General features: G+C 45.1%; 1 protein-coding gene across 1 annotated transcript in view; it reads left to right on the top strand.

Annotated features, from left to right (window-relative positions):
- brd8a (bromodomain containing 8a) overlaps positions 1-19,932 on the top strand; it is a 104,715-nt gene extending 84,783 nt beyond the window's left edge. The window contains exons 28-29 of the mRNA XM_072481771.1: positions 11,341-11,518; positions 19,855-19,932. Coding sequence (XP_072337872.1) covers positions 11,341-11,518; positions 19,855-19,908 — 232 coding nt within the window. The 3' untranslated portion in view covers positions 19,909-19,932. The remainder of the gene's footprint in view (positions 1-11,340; positions 11,519-19,854) is intronic.
- Positions 19,933-25,259: the final 5,327 nt, after the last annotated feature.

The raw sequence follows: 25,259 nt of genomic DNA, 5'->3' as shown, positions 1-25,259 counted from the left end.
GCATTCCGCTTACCAGGAGTGAGCTTCCCAGAATAAGTCCAAGGCAAAGTCCAAGCACCGCAGACACAATTGTGTTGTTGGTCTCAAAAGGATTGTCTTAGGACCAATTGGCCAACGGTTGCCTTTGATGGAAAGATTCCTTTCTGATTAATGTAGCTGTCACCCTCATCAAAGTAATGGGTTTCTTGCTGCTCTATGCAGTGTACGTGTTATAAACTGTCAGATTACTTGCTGGAACAACTTCAGGATCTGCTTCAATTGTTTTTTTCATCCATTCGTGAGATGTGCAAGTTTCTCAAGCAAATTAGGATGGGCAATGAATGCTGGCTAGCCAGTGACGACCCCATCCCATGAAGGAATATATAAAAAGTCATGAATGTTGCTGAACATTGTAGAATCATCAGCGAGCATGCCCACTTCTGATCTTATGGTGGAAGGAAGGTCACTGATGAAGCAGCAGAAGACGGTTGGGCCGAGGACACTACCCTGAGGAACTCCTGCAGCGATGTCCTTGAACTGAGATGACTGACCTCTGTCAAGGAAAGCAAAGTTTCCTCTGTGTCTTGCCTCAGTGTGAACCTTTATTCAACTAGTCTTAAAATGTTTGCCTCCAGAGCCAGCCAGCCTCATAGCATAGTCACATGGCTACAAAAAAACAGATGTGTCAATCAGACTGGTTACATGTCCAAACCCAAACATCCCCCTTTTCATATCAAATAAAATATACAAACATCCCCCTTTTCATATCAAATAAATATACAAACATCCCCCTTTTCATATCAAATAAAATATACAAACATCCCCCTTTCCATATCAAAAAATATACAAACATCCCCCTTTTCACATCAAATAAAATATACAAACATCCCCCTTTTCATATCGACTAAATATACAAACATCCCCATTTTCATATCAAGTAAATATACAAACATCCCCATTTTCATATCAAATATACAAACATCCCCCTTTTCATATCAAGTAAATATACAAACATCCCCCTTTTCATATCAAATAAATATACAATCATCCCCCTTTTCTGAGTGAACAAAAGACACATTCGCATGCACAATCCTGTTGACGGAGTTTCCCAACTCTAAACCCACTGTTCCATACATTACCAACTGTTCTACTAGTCAGTCACTGCACATGCATTGCACACACAGTCTTTGAATTGTACAGGTCTTTTAATGAGCCATGTGTGTGTTTACATTGGCTGCAGGTCTGGATGAGGTTCCTTGTCCGGAGAGTGTCGTTTCCACGGTACTTGTTGCAGTGGTGACTTGTCGTTCCATTGCAATTGTTGGGGATTCGTGGACCTCTGAGATAGATGGTAGTTCTCTTCTCAATGCAGCTAGGGGATTTTCACAGGAACTTCATTGAAGCCTACTTGGACAATAAGCGATTATTATTATTATTATTATTATTATTATTATTATTATTATTATTATTATTAGTGAGATCCCGTCTCCCTTACCGGCCGATTGCTATGAAGGATCAACTTCGCTAGTAGAGTGTGTAATGGACGCCAGGGGGATTAATTTAAACAACCCTGATTTCGCCTCTCACTACCTGTCTGTAAACAAAGGTATTTTTGGTTTCCACATTTGCAAGTCACTTTTGTAAGTTTTGTAATACTTTTGTAAGTATTTTCCCCAGTCCTTAAATTTGGAGTGTTCCACTCCTCTACAAATGACCCGCACAGCAAACTAAAGATAAGATAAAATAAAAGGATTGATTTATTTTGCGGCACACAAAATGCGGGAAAGGCGTTTTGCAACATCCATCCCTTTTGGACTCGTACACTAAAAGATGGATAAGGGGGACTTCCGCTTGTGACCATGGAGTGATTCATCACATAAAGGGCTGTTCCTACTCAAAGTCACAGAAAAGGGCTCTTTTTACCCAGATCCGGGTGAAGTTTTGATGAAAAGGCGTAGGTGAATGTTAGAGGAGTAGTTTACCCCTGGAATGGTATGTCTTCTGATCACCGGACCCGGCAGAAAACAGTGAGAGGTTTGGCTGGAACGTTGCAACAGTCTTGTGCTTCACAGACAGTCTCTTCCAGCATGCAGGCTGGGAAGGGGCAAGCTGTAAGGCCCCAGATACAGGAACTGATGACTTTTATCAAGGAGGAATTCCATAAACCGAGGAAAGAAATGCACGAGGATCATGCAAAGGCCATTGCAGAAGCTGTGGCACCCCTGAAGAGTACTTTGGAGCGGATGGAGAGGTGTTTGGAGGTGCAGGGGTCACAGATTCGGAAGATTGAAGGAGTGATCTCGGACCACAGCGATCGTGTGGTGGCTCTGGAGGCGGAGATGGGGCTCCTAGGAGACCTCTGTAAAACATTGAGGGCAAAGGTGGAGGAGCAGGAGAATGCCTTGAGAAGGCAGAACCTGTGAATAGTGGGCCTGCCTGAAGGAGTGGAAGGTGTGAGTGCCACGAGGTATGTCTTGAGGATGCTGGCGGGACTGGTGGCCGAAGGGGTGCTAGATAAGGCACCTGAAGTGGACCGAGCGCGAAGGTCTCTGAGGCAAAAGCCTAGAGCTGGGGAGCCGCCGCGGGCGGTGATCGTGAGAATCCATAAATTTGTGGAGAAAGAGAAAATTCTATGGTGGGCCAGGGAGAAGCGTAGCTGCGACTGGGAGGAAAATAAATTACGGATTTATCAGGACATCGGAGCCAAGTTGGCAAAACAGCGGGCAGGTTTCAACAAGGCCAAGGCGGCGCTATACCGGCGGCAGATCAGGTTTGGGGTGACCTACCCGGCGAAATTATGGGTGGCGTTCGAGGCCGGGAGTATTATTTCGAGACCCCAGAAACGGTCGAAGACTTCATTAAGGAGCATAAACTGAGGGAGAACTGAATGGAGAATGCATGGGAACCGGGGTGCTGCCACTATGTAATGGTCGGGAGCATGTTTGAAGTGAGTGTAGGGATTGGAAGATTTTCGCCTTTTCTTGTTGGGGGGGGGGGGGGGTGGGGGGGGGGGGGGTTCTGTTCAATGTTGAGATTGTAAGGAGTTGTAGGGGTGGAAAGTTTATGAGGATGGATGTTGCCATCCCCTCTCCTGTTTTATGGGACTGTGTGTTTAACATCTGTTTGTTTGCTTTTGGAGAAGGCTACCTGGAATTCAGGAGAAGTCCTTGTTTGGGTGGGGGAGGGTAAGGCCAGCAAGAGGCCTTCTTCTTTGAGCTGAGGGGAGGGAGGGGGGGTCATTAGGATGTGCCTTTGGGCAGGGGCAGCCGCGCTAGCAGGTTATGCTGTTGAACGGAAGTGAGGTGGTGGGGGGAAGGCCAAGAGAGGTGGCCGGGGGGGAGGGGGGAAAAGGGAAGTGGGGGGGGGGGCGGGGGGTGAATAAGGGGAAGGGGTATAGCCGGGGGGGGGGGGGGGGGGCTGAGAGATGACATGGTCATGGGTGAAGAAAGGGACCATCTGGGATGGGCTAGGTACAGAGTGGAATTAAAGGGGCAGGAGTTAAGTGGGGAAGATGACGGACGGTAGAGGAGATTGGAGGCGCAAACCTCCGCTAAGTTGGTAACGTGGAACTCCCGGGGACTGAATGGGCCGGTTAAAAGGTCGCGGGTGTTCGCGCACCTCAGGAGCTTGAAAGGGAGGGTTGGCTTTTTGCAGGAGACCCACCTCCATGTGAAGGACCAGGTTAGGCTGAGGAAGGGGTGGGTCGGACAGGTTTTTCACTCTGGGTTTGATTTGAAATCGAGGGGTGTGGCGATTTTAATGAGCAAAAAAATGGGATTCGTGAGTGCAAAGGAGGTGAGGGATCCAGGTGGGAGATATGTGATTGTGAGTGGGGTATTGGTAAATGTGTATGCCCCAAATTGGGATGATGTGGGTTTTATGAGGGGGTTGCTGGCAGCAGTCCTGGATTTGGCCACGTACCAGTTGATCATGGGAGGAGATTTGAAATGAAAATCGCTTATTGTCACAAGTAGGCTTCAATGAAGTTACTGTGAAAAGCCCCTAGTCGCCACATTCCGGCGCCTGTTCGGGGAGGCTGGTACGGGAATTGAACTGTGCTGCTGGCCTGCCTTGGTCTGCTTTCAAAGCCAGCGGTTTAGCCCAGTGCTAAACCAGCCCCTTGAAATGAAAATCGCTTATTGTCACAAGTAGGCTTCAAATGAAGTTACTGTGAAAAGCCCCTAGTCGCCACATTTCGGCGCCTGTCCTGGAGCCGAGGGTGGATAGATTGAGCCCAGGTTGATGGGTGGGATACGAATGGCAAGGGTGCTGGGGGGGGGGGGTTCATGGAGAGGATGGGTATGGTGGATCCATGGCGCTTTCAGAACCCAGAGGGAAGGGAGTATTCCTTCTTTTCATGTCTATAAGGTGTATTCAAGGATTGATTACTTTGTAGTGAGCCGGGAGATTCTGGTTGGGGTGGAGGGGGCAGAGTATGCGGGGATAGTTATCTCAGACCATGCACCCCACTGGCTGGATATTCGGTTCAGTACGGTAGGGGCTGGTTTAGCACAGGGCTAAATCGCTGGCTTTTAAAGCAGACCAAGGTTGGCCAGCAGCATGGTTCAATTCCCGTACCAGCCTCCCCGAACAGGCGCCGGAATGTGGCGACTAGGGGCTTTTCATAGTAACTTCATTTGAAGCCTACTTGTGACAATATGCAATTTTCATTTCCTTTCAGATGCCGGGGTGGAGGTTTGACTCGGATTGTTGGCGGATGGAGGTTTTTGTGATAAGGTGCGGTTGGCGATTAGGGATCAACCAGAGTTCAATCAGAATAGGGAGGTGTCGTCGGGCATTTTTTTGGGAAGCACTGAAGGCAGTGGTCCGGGGAGAAATTATCTCATTTACGATTTGTGCAAATAAGGAAAGGAGGGCGGAACATGACCGTCTAGTGAGCGATATAGTGGAGATGGACAGGGAATATTCGAGGGTGCCCACCGTGGCTGGATTGGCGAGGAGGAAATAGTTGCAGGAGCAATTTGACAGGCTGACAATGGGAAGGGCGGTAGGGCAACTGCGTAGGGCGAGAGAGGTGCAATACGGGTATGGGGAGAAGGCGAGCCGCATGCTGGCGCACCAGCTGCGGAGACAGGTCGCATCCAGGGAAATATTGAAGATCCGGACTGGGGCTGGGGATGTGGTGTCAGAGCCAGGGAAGATAAATGATGCATTTAGAGAATATTACCAGGGACTTTATGAGGCAGGCCCAGGTGGAGAGGAGGGGGACATGGGGCGGTTTCTGGACGAGCTGGAATTTCCCCAGGTGGAGGAAGCAAAGAGGCAGGCGTTGGAGGAGCCCCTGGGGCTGAGGGAGGTGCTGGATAGTATCAGGGGTATGAAGTCGGGGAAGGCCCCTGGGCCGGATGGGTACCCGGCAGAATTTTATAAGGAATTTGCGGCGGACCTGGCACCACATCTGTTGGGGGCATTTAATGAAGCACTGGAGAAAGGGGAGTTGCCGGAGACGATGAAGCAGGCAGTAATCACAATAATCCCCCAAAAAGGGAAGGATCCGGTGGAATGTGGGTCGTATAGACCCATATCACTATTGAACACGGATGTGAAAGTATTGGCTGTTGTTGGCGGGGAGGATGGAGGATTGTCCCGGGGGTGGTTGCAGAAGATCAAACAGGCTTTGTGAAGGGCAGGCAGCTTGCGAGTAATATAAGACGGCTGTTGAATGTGGTGATTAATCCGTCGAGAGCTCTGGTACCGGAGGTGGTGGTGTCCATGGACGCGGAGAAAGCATTTGATCGGGTGGAGTGGCGGTACTTGTTCGAAGCTTTGGGTAGGTTTGGGTTTGGGCCGAGATTTGTGGCATGGGTGCGGTTGCTGTATGTGGCACCAAGAGAGGCTGAGGACGAATGATATGAGCTCACGAAGCTTTGACTTACACAGGGGTACGAGGCAGGGGTGCCCGCTGTCGCCGCTGCTTTTTGCGCTGGCCATAGAGCCATTGGCGATGGCTCTCAGGGGGTCGGCAGAGTGGCAGGGCATAATGGGGGCAGAGGGAGCATCGGGTGTCGCTCTATGCCGATGACCTTTTGCTGTATGTTTCGGATCCGTTGGAGAGTATGGGAAGGATTATGTGCCTGTTGGGGAGGTTTGGAGGATTCTCGGGATACAAGCTGAATGTAGGGAAAAGCGAGGTATTCCCGGTGAATGAGCTGGCACAGCGGGCTAATTTAGGGGGGATGCCATTTACGGTAGCGAGGGATAGGTTTAGGTACTTGGGGATTCAGGTAGCGAGGGAATGGACGGGGCTCGTTAATGGAACTTAACGAAGCTGGTAGAGGAGGCCAGGGAGGATCTTAAGAGGTGGGATACACTGCACTTAACGTTGGCAGGGAGGGTCCAAATGGTGAAAATGAATATTCTGCCGAGGTTCTTGTTTATCTATCAGGCTCTCCCGATCTTTATACCAAAGGCCTTTCGGAAAGTGGACACAATCATCCCTGATTTTGTATGGGCGGGGAAGGTGCCGAGGGTGGGGAGGACCCTGCTACAGAGGCAGAGGCAGCAGGTGTGGTTGGTGTTGCCAAACTTACTTCATTATTATTGGGCGGCGAATATGGACAAGGTGCAACGGTGGTGCGAAGGAGAAGGGGTAGAATGGGTTCGGATGAGCCCGGTGGTGCAGTCCATGGTGAAGATATGGAATCAGCTGAGGGGGCATTTTAGGGTGGAAGGGATGTCGGTGCTAACGCCGCTGTGCGAGAATCATGGGTTTGAGCCGGGGAGGATGGATAGTGTATACAGGAGGTGGAGGGAAGTGGGGCTGGTCAAGGTGAAGGGATTTGTATTTGGAGGAAGGGTTCGCCAGTCTGGAGGAGCTAAGGGAGAGGGTAGAACTGCCGAGGGGTAGTGAGTTCAGCTATCTACAAGTTCGGGACATTGCACAAATGTTCTGGAAGGGGTTCCCTAGATTGCCGGGATACACCCTGCTGGAGAGACTGCTGCTTCTGGATGTGGAAGGGGAGGGAATTGGGGATATATATATAAGTGGCTGGGGGAGGAGGGAGGCAAGTGTGTGGTGACGATCAAAGAGAAATGGGAAGCGGAGTTGGGAATGGCGATCAATTGGGGAGTATGGAGTGAGGCACTGCGAAGGGTAAACGGGACCTGCTCTTGTGCAAGGCTGAGCCTGATACAGTTTAAGGTGGTGCACAGGGTGCATATGACTCGGGCGAGAATGAGTGGGTTCTTTCAGGGGGTGGCAGATGAATGTGAGAGGTGTGGGCGGGGGCCAGCGAATCATGCGCACATGTGTTGGGGTTGTGAATAATTGGGAAGATTCTGGGCGGGAGTGTTCGCGATCTAAGCCAGGATAGTGGAGGAGGGAGTGGACCCGGACCCTTTGGTGGCGATATTTGGGGTTTCAGAGAAGCCGGAGCTCATGGAGGGGAGGAAGGCCGATGTCATGGCCTTCGCCTCTCTGATTGCACGGCGACAAATTTTGCTGGAGTGGCGGTCGACATCGCCACCGGGGGCAGCACCATGGTTGGGTGACCTGTACGACTTCCTGCGGTTAGAGAAGATAAAGTATGAGTTAAGGGGCTCAGCAGGGGGTTTTGAGAAAAGGTGGGGGATGTTTGTGACCGTGTTTGAGGAGCTGTTCGTCGCAGGGTGGGTGGGGGGGTGAAAAAGGAGAAAAATCTGTACAAACTGTATAGTTGATTGTTGGGAAGAATGTGTCCCGGGATGTTTATTTGCAGTAACCTACTTTGATACAAGTTTGAATAAAATGCGGCTTTTAAAAAAAGATGGATAAGGGGGAAAAAAGAGGTACATGACCAGACCACAATAAAAGTGCAAGTTATTGCTTTACTTGAGTCCAGAGCCCAGAATAACAAGTCTCATGCTGTGTTTCTTCAGAGAATGGGGTCTTTCTTCAGAGAGTGGTTTGGTTGACTGTCACACGATGTTTTGCCTTTTCAGAAGTGAGACTTCCACAAGGGGAGAAGGCAGGGTAGAGTTGAATTAGTCTTAAAAGCACCAGTTCCATTGTTCCAGTAATCTAAAATGTAGTAGAGGACCAGGCGATTGGATAAAAGCAAATTACTACGGATGCTGGAATCTGAAACCAAAGAGAAAATGCTGGAAAATCTCAGCAAATCTGGCAGCATCTGTATGGAGAGAAAAGAGCTAACGTTTCGAGTCCAGGTGACCCTTGGTCAAATAGGACCTGGTCAGAGCTCCTTCTGCTGCTACCTGTTCGATGGTAAGATGATGGGCAGCGACAAGCCGTTTGCCTGGAGTCCTGTTCTCCTTGGAGGTCAAAACACGGAAGATATGATCCAACAGCTTGTTAATTAAAGGAACTCAGACAGCTCAAGTCGCGATCATGTGACGATGTGGTTTCAGGTTGACGAACGAGGTCCCTGGTTGAAACCATTGTGTTTGGAAGGAGGTATCGGCCAGGCCATTAACATCACATTGGACATCGGGAGTCACAAACAGTTGCCTTTTCCCTTGGGGACAGTGTCTCTGGTGGCCAGAATTCTTCTTTAAAAATGCACAGAAACTTTGCGCAACTCCAGGAGGGGGCATTAGTGCCATTAAAAATAATGTGACTCTACTGGTTTATCTGAACAGTAGAAATTCCTCTGGTATGATTCATGGCTCGTCGGGGTAGCCTTGTCATTTTTAAAAGTAAAGATAATTTTACAGAGTAGCCCAGTGTATGTAGAAATGTATTTATATTTTTCTTCCCGGCTCAACCAGGACCAGCATATATGTCTGCTGTTGTGCCTGTATGTCTGGTTGAGTTTTTGGTATGTCTGCTGTTGTGCCTGGTTGAGTTTTTGAATTCCTGCTTTGAGTTTCTAACTGTGGAATTGTGGGTCGTTCTTTCTTCCTGGTACCTTTTGTGTCGTTTCTGAAATCTGTTAATTCCAATCTTACGCAGCTTTGTTCAATGAACACTTCAGTTTTACGCATTACTTTACCTATATATATATATACTCAGCTGGAATCTTACCCATTAAATTTTTCAGTTCAGCTTTGATGTGAACATTTTCCTGTAGAACTGAGTCATTTGCCTTCAGCTCGTGCATTTCATTTTACTGACGTGGCCTGCAACCATCATGTGGTTTACGTTAGTATTGTCTCCCACTCTTTGGGATCTTCTCTCTCCCTTGTTCTGGAGTCTTTTGTTTCCTTCTCTCTGGTTCCTTTTTCTGCCCTTACTTGGTTGACGCATTCAGGGTTACCACTTCAAACTTTAGACTTGCTCCAGTTGAGCTGAGTGGCCATTGCCTCCCATTTATGATCTGAAACTTGAGACGTTTCTTCTTGCCATTGCATTGGGCTATCAGGCTAATTGGTTCTCTTGGTATGTGTTATACCGTCAATTCACTGAGAGACCGTGAGAACGAGTGAACGTTAGGCTTTGATATCCATGAACTCGCCTGCCAGAGTCGGCTGTACAAATGAGTGCCACCCACAGGTGGCCGGACTATATATGGCCCCGGTGAGGGTGGAGCCAGAGGCGGAGCCCACCGGGGTTCCAGTGCAGTACCTGGAAGTAGCCCGTATCATCACTTCCAGGTCATGGGTCACATCATTATACAGACAGTACAGGCAGCTCATGCATTAGGTGAAATACATTCACCACAGTATGATTATCATGCCATCATGTAGCTTCAATCTTACTTTCAAGGGCTTCATTTTGGATCTCCAGGTTGAGCCACTTACACCAATATCTGGCATGTCTTAAATGCCTAATGCTCATCCTCTACAGTCATCATGGTAACAGTCACAAACCATTTGTTCCCTCTAGTCTTGACTGAAGCAACCTGTTGCATGGTAGGTCTTTATCAGACTCTTCAGCTAATATCCTTCCAGTTGCCATATGTATAGGCTTGTTTGGATTTTTCTTCACCAAATATACTGCAGGAATTGATCCTGCTTCTTGCAGTGAAAACACTGCTTTCCCCATGCTGGGCAATCCTTCTTCCCCTTGTGTGCTATCCATTTCAGTATTTGCATCCTGTCCTTTCTCTGCAATTGCTTCTGGACTGTCTCTCCGCATAATGCATCTCCTGGTCTTCTCTGCCATACAAATGCTCCGGCTGACGTTTCACAACTTTCGCATTTCAACACGCATCTATCGCTTTCTTTGGCGTGAGTTCCTCATCTTTCAGAAGATTTGCTTCCACTTGAGAGGTCTTGCACGCCTAAGACTAATCGTATCTTTTCGCCGTCCGAATTCAAATGATTCTGCTAGCTGCGTTACTGACATCATGTACTGATCAATGGTCTCGTTTTTGCTCTGACCTCTAGTGTTGAATACATATTGGGTCGTCTGGCCGGACTACCTGCCCCTCTTCCGTGGCTTCGTTCGTGGCCAGGTGTCCCTAGAGAGGGAGCATGAGGTGCCCACGGACACACTCGAGGCCTTCCATGCTCGGTGGGCACCACAAGGGTTGCATTACTTTCTCAACCCCTCTTTTCACATATTGATTTTACATTTTTAAGTTTCCCTATTTTGACTCCCCAAATATCTGCTGAAGATCCAGTCTAGCATCTATGTTCTTCAGGTTCAATTAGTAATGGAGCTACCACTTATTCTTGGTGATTGAAGTCCCCTGCCCAGAGTACGTTCTACATTCTTGCCACACTTGGTGTTTCTTCCAAGTGGTGTTCAAAATGGTGGGGGCAGTAGATGGTAAACATCAGGATGTTTCCATGCACGTGTTTGACCTGATTCATGCAATTCATGTGGACTCCTGGGGCAACAACCTCATGAATATATACCATTGTGCCACCACACTCTTGACGGGTCTATACAGTCGGTGGGACAGGGCATACGCTGAGATCGTGATGGCGGTGTCTCGGACATTGTAAGTTATGATTTTTTTTGTGTATGACTATGTCAGGCTTTGCTTGACTAACCTGTGGGACAGCTCTCCCAATTTTGGCACAAGCCCCCAGATGTTAGCAAAGGCGACTTTACAGGGTTGATGAAGTTCTGTGCGCCGTTGTTGTTTCTGGTGCCTAGGTCAATGTTGGGTGGTCCGTCTAGTTTTTAAAAAACTTTTCTGTAGCAGATGGATACCACTCAATTGTTTGCCAGCTCATTTCAGAGGAGATTCAAGAGTCAATTGGTGGGTCTGGAGTCACGGCAGATGGCAGATTTTCTTCCTTGAAGGGTATTAGTGTACCAGATGGGTTTTTACGACAATCGACTATGGTCATTTTAATAAAGACGAAGAGAGTCAGACGAGTAACACAAAGAAGTCTTGGGACACTGTCACAAGATTGTGCTTTCTTTCAATAATTGTTACATTTCAGACATCACCTGTGTCTTTCAATCATCTGTCATGCAGCAATTATCATTCCATCTGTTTATTACAGACCAATGGATTTGTCCAACATCAAGAGAAACATCAGAAAAGGGCTAATTCGCACAACAGCAGAATTCCAACGGGATATTATGCTGATGTTCCAGAACGCTGTGATGTACAACAGCTCCGATCATGATGTTTATCACAAAACTGTGGAAATGCAGCGCGATATCTTGGAACAGATCCAGGTATAATCCGTTTACTATCAGAATAGAATTCAGGTAATGCTGATCGGCCATCTTGGAAGAACAACTTTGCCCGTTAGATTTAAGTAGGTTACGTTTTAAGAGGTCATTAATTCGGTGGACAGAGGGCAGCACGGTGGCGCAGTGGTTAGCACTGCTGCCTCCGGCGCCGAGGTCCCAGGTTCGATCCCGGCTCTGGGTCACTGTCCATGTGGAGTTTGCACATTCTCCCCATGTTTGTGTGGGTTTTGCCCCCACAACCCAAAGATTTGCAGGGTAGATGGATTGGCCACGCTAAATTGCCCCTTAATATGGAAAAATGAATTGGGTACTCTTTAAAAAAAAAAAAAAAAAAAAAAAAAATTTTATATGGTGGACATTCTCCCAGCACCTTTGACTGACAGTATATTACAATGATTATTTTATGATGCGGAAGATGCAGAACTTGTGATTGTCAGCACCTTGTTTTATTCGATGACTTGGTGTGAAGGTTTTGTACAATTAATGTCAGGGATTTTCATCCTCAGAAGTGGAATATTTTCCCCTTGGGGTACAGGTATTAGCATCAAGCATGTCCAGACCAGATATGTGTTCGTACACTACATGCAAAGCTTTCTCTATTCTTCCCAAAAATGTGCCTGAATTCCAACCTCAGAAGAACAATCCCTATTGCACCAATGTAACATTTATTAATTTTCACCCTGTAGTTTCTTTAATTGAGATGGCCAGTTTAGGGTTACAGCCATACTTTCTTCACTTCAGAGAGTGGAACCATATTAACATTTCCTTCTCAAGCTGGAAGAGCAAGAAAGCTCGTCCAATTGTCAGCTTGTCCAAAATGCCATGCTGATCTGCCAGCATATGGTGTAGACCAGTGGGACAGTTAATATTCACACTGCAGCCTTCCAACCTCTTGTGATATGTCTAAGTACCTTCCACTCATATCCTTGCTGAAATGGAAGCATCAGAATTTGAATGAGTTTAAGGATTCAAATTTGTGACTGTTATTCAGGAATTGGAAGGTCATCAGTGGCGTCCCATAGGGGTCCGTGCTTTGTTGTTCGTAATATATATATATTTGATTTGGAGGAAAAGGTAGCTGGTCTGATTAGTAAGTATGCGGATGACACAAAGGTTGGTGGAATTGCGGATAGCGATGAGGACTGTCAGAGGATACAGCAGGATATAGATCGGTTAGAGACTTGTGCGGAGAGATGGCAGTTGGAGTTTAATCCGGACAAATGTGAGGTAATGCATTTTGGAAGGTCTCATACAGGTGGGAATTATACAGTAATGGCAGTGTAATGATATGCATCACTGTATATACACAAGGGTTAATGTAAATACACTACAACTAAGTAACCACTAACGGGAGCACCAGAGATGTAGATAATACACAAACAAGAAGTCAAGGGGCACTCTTCACAGGAACGGCAGCTAGTGAGCAGGACACAGACAGACAGCTCAGATGTAACATATAGTATAAACGCTGGAGAGAGAACGAACTCACACAATGAAGCATCTACTTCAACTGTAGACGACGAGCTTTAGTCAGACACAAGGAATAATACATGGTACCAGGCATCTTCAGAACGCTTACGAGAAGATGACACAAGATACAGACAAAGAAAGATCGAAAACAGAAGAAAACTCGTACCGGACATTTGACGTGGGGAGACTTCGCTGAGTCGATGAAACTCGTTGGAACTCCACCGCAACTGAAAACAACCGGTAATTTAAGTAATAAATGGAAACATTTTAAACAAACGTTCTAACTATATATCGTAGCTAATGATTTGAGCATGGCCTCAGAAGAATCGAAAATAGCACTGCTACTAGCAGGACATGAAGCTAGAGAAATCTATAACTGCTTCAATTACTTGAAAGGTGAAGACAACACAAAATTAGAAGTAATACTCAAAAAATGTGAAGATCACTGTAACACCAGTAACAATGCTGCTTTAAGACATTCAATGCTCGGAGACCAAATTGCACAGGGAATGAGTGATGCAAAATTCCTACAATCATTATTAGAACAGATAGGTTTAACGTTGGAAATCGCGATTGAAAAGTGCAGATCGCAAGAAAAAAATAACATTAAGTTTTTAACAAGAAAGAACCCCGAAAAAGTTCTTCTCTGCGGGTCTAAAGCAGTTAAAATGGCGTCAGAGCACATTTTAAACTGCCCGGGTGAACAAAAGACACACATCTGCCCCTGCGCGTGCGCAGGAAACCACAGCCGCGCATGCGCAGTTGAAAATAGACGTTTTGTGCAAAGACCATTCTGCGCGTGCGCAATTGAAAAAAGGCGTTTTGGGCGCAGATTGTTCTGCGCATGTGCAAGGCGCGCTGGCGCAGTCAGAAAAAAATTAAACACCATTCAAAGATGGATCTGCACATGCGCAAGCCCCGCTTGCGCAGTTGAACAAAAAGAGCGCACAGTTCGAAGATGGATCTGCGCATGCGTAGTTTACGAAAAAGCGCACAGTGAAGGAAAACCGAGTTGCGCATGCGCAATCGATTCCTACGCTTTACATCACAAGTGTCATGATGTCAGAAGACTCAGACCACGCCCACTTCAAGGGGAAATGCCCGAAAATCACAAACAAGACTCTTAAAGGCACAAAACCAAAAAATTCAACCTCAAAAGGCACAACATTGCCTGAACTTCTACCAGCAGTTGAAAATAACTTTCGCAGCACCCTGGAACAAGCAGTTTGCAGAACCCAAAGTGAAGAGCACAATGACAAATCTGAAACCAAAGAAGATGATTTGTTCATTGAACATGAGCACAATGACAAATCCGAAACAAAAAAAGATGATTTGTTTATTGAAGAATACTACTCAGACATGGCTGAGTTATTCGGATATGATGATCATAAAAGCATCAGCGACATGGTTGAAAAGCTCAACACCACTCTACTCATGGTAGATGAATCCAATACCATGATGCAATGGAAAATCGTCGATACATTGGATGAAAGCAACCTGTCAAATACCCAATAAGAAAACAACGCCACACAGCGGGTACTGACCAACTCCGTTGAGAGAGCACAGATCGACTCCACAGAGAGAACACTGCATGACTCCACACAGAGAGTGATGAAGGACTCCACAGAGAGAGCGATGCAAGCCTCCACAGAGAGCTCGTTGACAGACTCCACAATGGGAGCAACTCAAGACTCCAAAGCGCAGTCCATGCATGAACAAGACCATGAAGGTCTATCCACCTTATCTGAGCAACCAGAAGTAGACTATGAAAGTCTACCCAGCTCATTTAATCAACAAGACGTCAATCAATGTCTACCCACTGTGTGTGAGAACAGTGACAATGTAATCACAATCGACATACACGATGTGCAAGATCACAGCGAGACTGACAGATCTCAGCTCGTCTGTACAGAAGCACTTAACAATCAAAGAAAAACTACTCATGATCCAGTGAGACCACGTCAATTGAAACCTCATCTACTCTAAACTGAAATGAAATGAAAGGAAAATTGCTTATTGTCACAAGTAGGCTTAAAATGAAGTTACTATGAAAGACCCCTAGTCACCACAATCCGCCGCCTGTTCGGGGAGGCTGGTACGGGAATTGAACCGTGCTGCTGGCCTGCCTTGGTCTGCTTTAAAAGCCAGCTATTTAGCCCTGTGCTAAACCAGCCCCTACCCACAAGAAGATGAAATCTTTAAGATTTTGACTCCAGAAGAGGAGCACCAAGAAACCAAAGATGATTCAAGTGAACCTGAAATGACTCCGGAAGAGGAGCACCAAGGAAGCAAAGAGGAATCAAATCAACCACAAATGACTGATGTCACCAAATTCAATGTGACATCAGATCATTCTCACAACCCTTGAGAAGAAATGCTCAATGAAACATCAGATACCACAAAGGACACTGACCCCAATAACTTTGAGAATGACTCAAATTATCCACGTGGAACAGTCATTGAGTGCAACAAGAACAGCAAAAATCACAAGAAGCACAACAGTAACAAGAACAAGAGAAAAAACAACAAGAAGCACAACAAGAACAACAACAAAAACTACAAGCACAACAACAAAAACTACAAGAACAACAACAAAAAGCATAACAAAGACAACAACAGCAACAACAAGCACAACAAAAACAGCAAAGACAGAAACAACAACAGTGAAACAATGACCTGTACAACTTGGTACAACTCTGCATATGAAGGACAATGCAACAGCACACTCCAAAACAATGACAAGAGTGCAAACATACCATGGCATGACAACGAATCTCACAAATTCACATTTGCTCCAGAACAAACAAGCACACCCAGGCAGATGACACACTAAATCAATACCACAAACACAGAAAAAAGTCCATGTCAGTCAACATAAGTGGTTCGACCATTTAAACACCTTGTGATGACTTGTTGGCTACTTAAACACAAGAACACTACTGACGACATTCACAAAGAAATTACAACATCAACATCACCACGTCAACAACAGAAGAAGAAAAAATATTCAACCGAATAAATTCATAAAGTTGGACTCATAAATTTTTTAAATTAAGATTGGACTCATAAATATTAATTGGCTTTGTATAATCACCAATATCATCTCAACTTGTACATAATCATCATTTATCTACCTGCGTTATACAATTTTCTTTAACAAAAGTACAGAAAATATGTAGAAAGAAAAAAGAGGGTTGTAGTCATATGCATCACTGTATACACACAAGGGGTTAATGTAAATACACTACAACTAAGTAACCACTAGAGGGAGCACCCGAGATGTATATAATACACAAACAGGAAGTCACAGGAACGGCAGCTAATGAGCAGGACAGAGACAGCTCAGGTGTAACACATAGTATAAGCGCTGGAGAGAGAACAAACTCACACAATAAAACATCTACTTCAACTGTAAGACTACGAGCTTTATTCAGACACAAGGAATAATACAGGCAGAACCATTAGGCGTATTGACAGGCAGAGAAATCTGGGCGTACAGGCCCACAGATCACTGAAAGTGGAAATGCAGGTGGATAAGGCAGTCAAGAAGGCATACGGCATGCTTACCTTCGTCGGTCGGGGCATTGAGTGTAAAAATTGACAAGTAATGCTGCAACTCTACAGAACCTTGGTTAGGCCACATTTGAAATATTGCATATAATTCTAGTCATCACATTACCAGAAAGATGTGGCTGCTTTGGAGAGGGTGCAGAAGAGATTGTTTTCCCTGGAACACGGAGGTTGAGGGGCAACCTGATAGACCTTATGAATGGCATGGACAGGGTGGATGGTCAGATGCTTTTTCCCAGAGCGGAAATGTCAATTACTGGGGGACATAGGTTTAAGGTGCGAGAGGAAACGAGAGGGTAACTTTAGAGGCTAATAATTAGCAGATGATGGTGAATGCCTGGAATGCACTGCCAGGGGAGGTGGTGGAAGCAGAGACGACTGTGGCGTTTAAGGGGCATCTTGACGAATACATGATTAGGATGGGAAAAGAGGGTTACGGACCCCAAAACTGCAGAAGGTTTTGGTTTAGACAGGCACAGGCTTGGAGGGCCCTGTTCTGTACCGTTCTTTGTTCTTCTCTGTTTGAAATACCCGATCTACCTAATGGCTTTGACCTTCTGTTTATATGAAAAACCAGCCTCCCCGAACAGGCGCCGGAATGTGGCGACTAGGGGCTTTTCACAGTAACTTCATTTGAAGTCTACTTGTGACAATAAGCAATTTTCATTTTCATTTCATTTTTTCATTTCAGTTATTTTAAAATTTTATTTTTAAATGTTGCTTTTTGACTAATCATAGCAAATTAAGACAATCGCAGTAGTGGTGCTCGTGGTGAATAGGGCATTTTTAAACTTTCTACTCAACTTGTCCAAGATCTGGGGCAGCACGGTGGTGCAGTGGTTAGCACTGCTGCCTCACGGCACCGTGGTCCCAGGTTCGATCCCGGCTCTGGGTCACTGTCCGTGTGGAGTTTGAACATTCTCCCCGTGTTTGCGTGGGTTTCGCCCCCACAACCCAAAGATGAGCTGGGTAGGTGGATTGGCCACGCTAAATTGCCCCTTAATTGGAAAAAATGAATTGGGTACTCTAAAATTATTTTTAAAAACTTGTCCAAAATCAAACCCCCCCCCCACGTTGAGTAGGGTTAGGATGCAGGCTGAAATGATTCCGCTTTGCATCAACAATATTAAAATGTATTATCCTACAGCAGAATATATCTGAATATATATCAGGTATATCTTTCCTCAGTAGTATTGCATTTCCCATTTACACTCCAGTCTGGATTGTATCCTCTGGTGAAAATGGCAATTAAGTGTCATGGCAAGGTTGAGACAGTCTATATTGCCAAGCAGAGATGGAGAAGTTATATTCAAGATCAAGTCCCAGCGGAATAAGGACAATATTCTATTCTAAGATATCAACTATTACGAGTGGTTTCAACATTTTACTGGGAGTGCCATTTTTAAACGATGAACAGCAAGGAACAGTGAAGGTCCAAAGAGTTTAAGGGGTCCAGATAAATAAAATTGAGTAAATTCAAAAAATAATCAAAAAGGCAAGTGAAATATTAGCCTTTTTTATCTGAAATATAAAGGGGGAGGTGGTTTGCAAAAGCTACACAAAGGGCTGGTTAGACCATATCAGGAGTAACATGCACAGTTCTGGGCAACGTATCTTGTAAAGGATGTTTGAGCTTGAATGCAGTTGGATTCAACAGGATGTTACAATGCACCAAGGGATAAATTAGAAGAGAGATTACATAAATCCCATCACAAAGCAGTGGTGTTGGCTCGAGTAATGATTTTAAATCTCACATGGATACTTTTTCACTAGCCAAAGTAATTAAGGAACATGGAGCTAAAACAGGTGAACTTAGATTATAGATTAGCCATGACCTCGAGTGACCCACCGCTGTTTCTATGTATTATTGTTACCTGAGGTGGTGCTGTGAGTGTAGCTTTATCCCATGTAAAATTACTTGATGTCGATCAACTGAATTCACATTGTTTGTCAATTGTAACGAGAGGCACAGTTGCACTGTTGCTTCACAGCTCCACAATATGGGCAGCGCGGTAGCATAGTGGTTAGCACTGTTGCTTCACAACTCCAGGGTCCCAGGTTCGATTCCTGGCTTGGGTCACTGTCTGTGCGGAGTCTGCACGTTCTCCCCGTGTCTGCATTGGTTTCCTCCGGGTGCTCCGGTTTCCTCCCACAGTCCAAAGATGTGCAGGTTAGGTGGATTGACCGTGCTAAATTATCCTTCGTGTCCAAAAAGGTTAGGTGGGGTTACTGGGTTATGAGGATGGGCTGGAGGCGTGGGCTTAGGTGGGGTGCTTTTTTCCAAGGGCCGGTGCAGACTCGAAGGGCCAAATGGCCTCCTTCTGCACTGTAAATTCTATGTTTCTAAAAAAAGTAACTGCAGTATTTAACATTCACCACAGAGTGGTGCTGAAGTAACATATTTGCCAAAGAACAGCAGACATCTTGCTCAAAAGAGTTCATTGTTCTCACTTCAGTGCTCCACCTTGACTTGGCACTTACCTCTGTCTGATATCACAGGAGGTCACCTAGTACCATTTAATTCTCTCAAATCCCATTCAGATAGATCGGAAAAATCTCCATCATGCTTCCTTACCAGAACAGAGAATGTAGAATCTTTATCTTGCTTACTGATGGAATGGGGACTGCCCATACAAAATCTGCATCAATCTTGCCTGATGTGCCAGTGTTTTGCAATAGGTAAAAGAAAACGTTACTGATATAAATCACACAAATAATATGTTTCTGTTCTAACTTTAGACCCTTTTCCGAACACATTTTCCCTCTTCAGCTGTTCCTCGATTTTAACCGCTCATAGTTGTTCACACTCTCTGCTGTGGAAATTTCCACGATGAAACTATTTCCATGCTGCACCAATTCATCCTCAACGAACAGAAAGCCATGTCTGTGGTATTTTATAACTAAATGCATCCATCATCCTCAAACAGCAGCTGTGTTTTGGGGACAGGCAGCTCAGCTGTCAGAAGACAGTTTGTGAAGAGACCGCTAAATGATTCACCTGAGTCACTTACATGGCTACCTATTTTCTTGGCAGTGAACGGTGAATGGAACAAAGAGGCCTAAAGGGAGAGAGGGAAATGAAATGGAGCAGAGATGTTGAATTAGTGGTCGGGCACCAAACGGACGGGAATGTGCCACACGTGTGTTACGTTCCTGTCCGTTTTGTGCCTGACCCTCCGGCAGATCTGAACGTTTGCCTGTGTTGACATGCCGTTATTGTAAAGAAGCTCTTGACTTTATTTATCGGTAATAGTAATTTGCAACTTTTACCTTCCTAGGATATATTGGAAGCGGTGGAGTTGGGTGACTTTAACAAGACCCTCACGGGGTAAAGGCTTTTCAAACAGAAAATCAAGGTGATGATGCTTGGCTCCAGTTTTAGTGTAAAACAGTTACTTTATTATTTGTTTACCCATTCCCCCCCCCCCCCCCCCCCACACTCTTGGCTCATCTGGTGAAATTTGCATTGATTCATTAATTAACTTGCCCTTTATTATAGTCCACAATGACTGGGGATATGAAGCAATATGTGAGGTACAGTAGTGCATTTCTGCCTCGTTTATGGACTAATAATCCAAAAAACAAGAGTTCAATCATATTTTAAATTTGGATTCAGTTTAAAGAAAATAAATCTGGTGTCATTAAAATGATTCAAATGATTCACTGTGTTCTCTCAGGAAGACTTATCCTGTGACCTGTACATGACTTCAGTCCCAGCCCAATATGGTTTTGTTTATGGGATGTGGGTGTCATTGACGAGACTGTCACTTGTTGCCCATCCCTTTTTGAATTTTTTGAAATTTGCACCTCTAAATTATTGTGTCGCTAAAGTGTTGGAACACAATTGTTGAAGAGCTGTATTGCCAGAAACATCCCATTTGTTGCAGAATAATGTGCCAGTATTTTGGATCAAGTGTATCCTGAAATAAACTTAACTTAACTTTTTTTTTCTTTGCAGTATTTTTGGTGTTGGAAGCGACGAGTGAAAATTAATGTTTTCGTCTTTGGTTTATCATTGCAGCTTTAATGCAGTGTTTTTGAATTCAATTACAATAGTTGTCGCTGTATTAATTGGACATGGTGTTGCATTATATGATAAATAACATTGGAGAGGGGCCGTAATCACTGTACACAAGCTGTTACAAGTTGCAGGAGAGCTGCAGGAATGCAGACTGTTGTTAGTCTACGGGGACATTCCTCACAACAGGAAGAAAAATGCGGCTCTTTGACTCAATTCAATGAAAGTTTTTGTAGTTCCTATCGTTCAATTTCCTAAAGTTTTTGACTGCTCATCTCACAGTTGTTTGAACTTCATTGTCACAATTTTTCAATAAAATCTAATAGCATGATTCCTCTTCGCACAAAATATAAGTTATTTTCAGTGTTCTTATTCCCTTTCAATGCCCCATCCTGTATCCATTTTGTCTTCTCAAAATAATAGCTCGGTTGGGGTAAAGAAATTCCAATATTTTTCCTTGAAGTCCTTTGGATTCAATATTAGAAGCCAGAAGTTACATTTGTATTCTCATTCTACAACACCAAGGGGTTGTTTCTTTCATTGAATCTGTTAGAAACAGCTGCAAATAAGGTTTTTATGAAAACATCCACGAAACACACACGATAAGTGAAACCTTTAATAAATCCCAAACCAAATATTAAGAATCCACTGTTCAGAGTCCAGATGTATTTATACAAAATGTTTTCAAGGCTATTTCAAGGTTACAGCAAGCCGTTTGAAACAGATTTGCAAACAAGCTGCTGGATCTGCTTGCAGGAGCTAATCATTTGGTCTGAGGAAATTTCTGGGAAGCGTGTTGGAAAACAGAAATAGAGCAAAAGAAGAAGCAACGGTAAAAGACAAAATAAAACCGAGCGCAAGTGCCGGTGGGATGGGAGGAGGTGAAATGCTTACATGGAGCGGTATTGAATGTAAGTGAATGTTTTCCCAGACTCTGCATCAGGGTGCGCTGCTGCTACTCATCGTTGTCAATTTCATATTGGAATTGGTGTTACTAACCACCGCCCAGCACTCAACATCAACCACCAAGAAGGGCAAGGAGAAGGAAGAGGAGGGCACCATTTCCTTAAGAAACACCAGAGGTGACTATGCAGGAACAGGATGACAGAGCCTTTGCTGAAGATGCACTGGCTATGTGGAGACCGGTTGGTATTAAACCAAACAGGGAGAGTCCCACAAAGAGGTGGCAGAGGGCGGACATGGTCAACTGGACTGAATGCCACAAAGATGGCAGTATGTGTTTGTGTGAGGGGTAAAGGGATTTGGGTAACATATCAACATCCATTGACCAGAAACTGAATTGGACCCAGCCATATAAATGACTTGGATGAGGAAGTGGAAGGTGGGTTGGTTAGTATGTTTGCTGATGACACGAAGGTTGGAGGAGTTGTAGATAGTGTTGAGGGTTGTTGCAGGTTACAGCAGAACATTGACAGGATGCAGAGCTGGGCTGAGAAGTGGCAGATGGAGTTCAACCTTGATAAATGTGAAATGATTCATTTTGGAAGGTCAAATTTAAATGCTGAATACAGGGTTTAAGGCAGGATTCTTGGAAGTGTGGAGGAACAGAGGGATCTTGGGGTCCACATACATAGACCCCTCAAAGTTGCCACCCAGGTTGATAGGATTGTTAAGAAGGCGTATGGTGTGTTGGCTTTCATTAACAGGGGGATTGAGTTTAAGAGCCACGAGGTTCTGCTGCAGCTTTATAAAACTCTAGTTAGACCACACTTGGAATATTGTGTCCAGTTCTGGTCGCCTCATTATAGGAAGGATGTGGATGCTTTGGAGAGGGTACAGAGGAGATTTATCAGGATGCTGTCTGGACTGGAGGGCATGTCTTATGAAGAAAGGTTGAGGGAGCTAGGGCTTTTCTCACTGGAGCGAAGAAGGCAGAGAGGTGACTTGATAGAGGTGTACAAGGTGATGAGAGGCATGGATAGAGTGGATAGCCAGAGACTTTTCCCCAGGGTGGAAATGGCTGTCACGAGGGGACATAATTTTAAGGTGATTGGAGGAAGGTATAGGGGAGATGTCAGAGGTAGGTTCTTTACACAGAGTGGTGGGTGTGTGGAATGCACTGCCAGCAGAGGTGGTGGAGGCAGAGTCATTAGGGACATTTAAGCGACTCTTAGACAGGCACATGGACAGCAGTAAATTGAAGGGGTGTAGGTTAGGTTGATCTTAGATTTGGATAAATGGTCGGCACAACATCGTGGGCTGAAGGGCCTGTACTGTGCTGTACTGTTCTATGTTCTAAGGTTAATGCACCATGGTCACATTGATATGACATTAACAAAGGCATCCTCAAACAGCACTGAAACCATACTGAAGAGATTCGAAAAGAGCCAGCCAGTGACACATTGTAGAGAACAACGCAGTGGGGGTTGTAGTTGGAGAGGCTATACAGATTTTGAGGAGGGAGGTGATAATATATTTTTAAAAGAGTGAACAGCACCTGAGCATGTGAATCTTTTAAGATATCAGTAATGGAAAGTAGTTGGATGAAGGGGGGAAAGGATGGAGGAGATTGGTCTCTTGCAAGATGAGGTGGCTAGCGTTGAAAAGAAAATGGTGCTGAGTCAATGAGTGGTTAGGTTGGTTGTAAGAGAGGGGGAGTACTGAGACAGCTGTCTTGACCTCGCAGTCAAAGAAATAGGTGATTTCTCTCATCTCGGTGTTGGAATTGTGAAAGGAGGTGTCACGAGAAGGGGTTGGAAGAGGGCTTTTTCATGGAGAAAACAAATAGTTCCTGACTTTCCAGGTTGTTTCCAGAATGTGTAAAGTCGAGGCCATTTTGTAATCGTCAAGCCATTTCGAGTGGGCGTCCATGATAATGAGGAACATGAACCCCGTGAAAGGCCCTGTGAGGTCTGTGTGCAGTCTCACCCATGGACATCCCGGTCATTCCCAGGGATGAAGGGAGGCAGCTGGCGGGAGCCTTTGGTGCTCCTGACATGCCGGACAACCGCGTATGACCCGCTCCATGTCTCCATCGATGCCAGGCCACCAGACATATCTCCGAGCCAGCATCTTCATCTTTCAGGTGCCCGGTGACCACGGTGTAGATCCCTCAGGAGGAACTCCTGACCCAGTGAGATGACCATGCAAGCTCCCCATGCCGTCCTCCACGCTTGGCTCCAAGCCTTTCTGGAATATTGGGGGGGGTTCCCTGCCATCCGCCATTTAAAAGCACGTGGTGGAAGATTTGCCAGTTTATGATCCTGCTGCGTCCCTGTTCGAGCCTGAGGAGCCGTCACTGGCAAAGTAGCCATAAAATTGAGGATTGCTACCATTTAATTCCCCACTGGCAAGGGACGGGGAACTCACGGGTAACGGGTTCGTGTTCTGAAAGTGTGTCAGCAATAAAGTTAGTTTACAGAAATGAGTGTCGGCCATCCTGCAACATAAAAACAAGAGTGAGGGATTTGTGAATCAAAGATGGGAGTGAGGGATTTGTGAATCTAGCCAGCAAAGGCAGTATTGCTTTGATGGAGTGCGAGGCTGCTGTGCTAAATAATTTATTTTGATCTTTATCAATCTGCTTTGATTCCTTACTGTCAACATTAAGGAAATCTAATTTGGAGTTGCTTTGATTAGACACTAAACTGCTCACAATTGGTTCAAACACAGGCCACTAATGAAATGGAAGTCTTATTTATCAGCTGTCAGCAAATCAATCGACAGTATCAGGGTTAGTGCAACCACTCGGTAAGAGAGATGGTCGCATGGGACGGCAAAATTTGGAGGGGTGGCAAAAAACCCAATGAACTAGTAATGAAGCTATCTATATAAGTAAACAAACAGGCTTCAGCTGTGGGAATGAAAGGTTTAGATCAACTTAGGTTAGGTGGATTGGCCATGATAAATTGCCCTTAGTGTCCAAAATTGTCCTTAGTGTTGGGTGGGGTTACTGGGTTATGGGGATAGGGTGGAGGTGTTGACCTTGGGTAGGGTGCTCTTTCCAAGAGCTGGTGCAGACTCGATGGGCCGAATGGCCTCCTTCTGCACTGTAAATTCTATGAAACTTGTACAGCCACTTATACTGACATACATGTAGATTTCTATGTATATTACAGTCTTTTTCAAAATGTCATACATTTCTCATACTTTTTATGCAAGTTTTATAAAATATTACAACTATATGACTATTCCAAAACTGCAAACCAGTAAATAGCATCAAAGAATGAAATTTAATCCAGCCCCCACTATCGGAATTATGAATTGTGTAATTTCCACATAAAATCACCTGTTGCAGAAAGTATTACGTCATGTGAGCCATATTACACATTATGATCTGCATTCTTCATGTACATATCCCGCGAAAAGCTTTGGATCATAATATTATCCCTTTTCACCTAAAATCAATTAGTAATTATAAATGCAGAATTTCATATTCATAATGCACAATATTCATTTTTGAAACTTTATTGTGGGGGGTGGGCAAGACTGAAGGTTCAACGAGAGTGCCTCGTACATTGCCTGTTTGCCTCATGTTCCTTAAGGGACACCGTTTGTCCTTTATTTCTTGGACAGCATGTGGGTCACTGAACCTGGGAGTCTGTGTTTGAGTTATTTGAGCGGGATTGCAAGTCAGTCGTTCAGCTGAGGGATAATAATACTCGCTTATTGTCACAAGTAGGCTCCAATGAAGTTACTGTGAAA

This window comes from Scyliorhinus torazame, chromosome 17 (genome assembly GCF_047496885.1).
Source record: "Scyliorhinus torazame isolate Kashiwa2021f chromosome 17, sScyTor2.1, whole genome shotgun sequence".
Classification (NCBI taxonomy): domain Eukaryota; kingdom Metazoa; phylum Chordata; class Chondrichthyes; order Carcharhiniformes; family Scyliorhinidae; genus Scyliorhinus; species Scyliorhinus torazame.
This window is presented reverse-complemented; position numbering and strand designations above follow the sequence as displayed.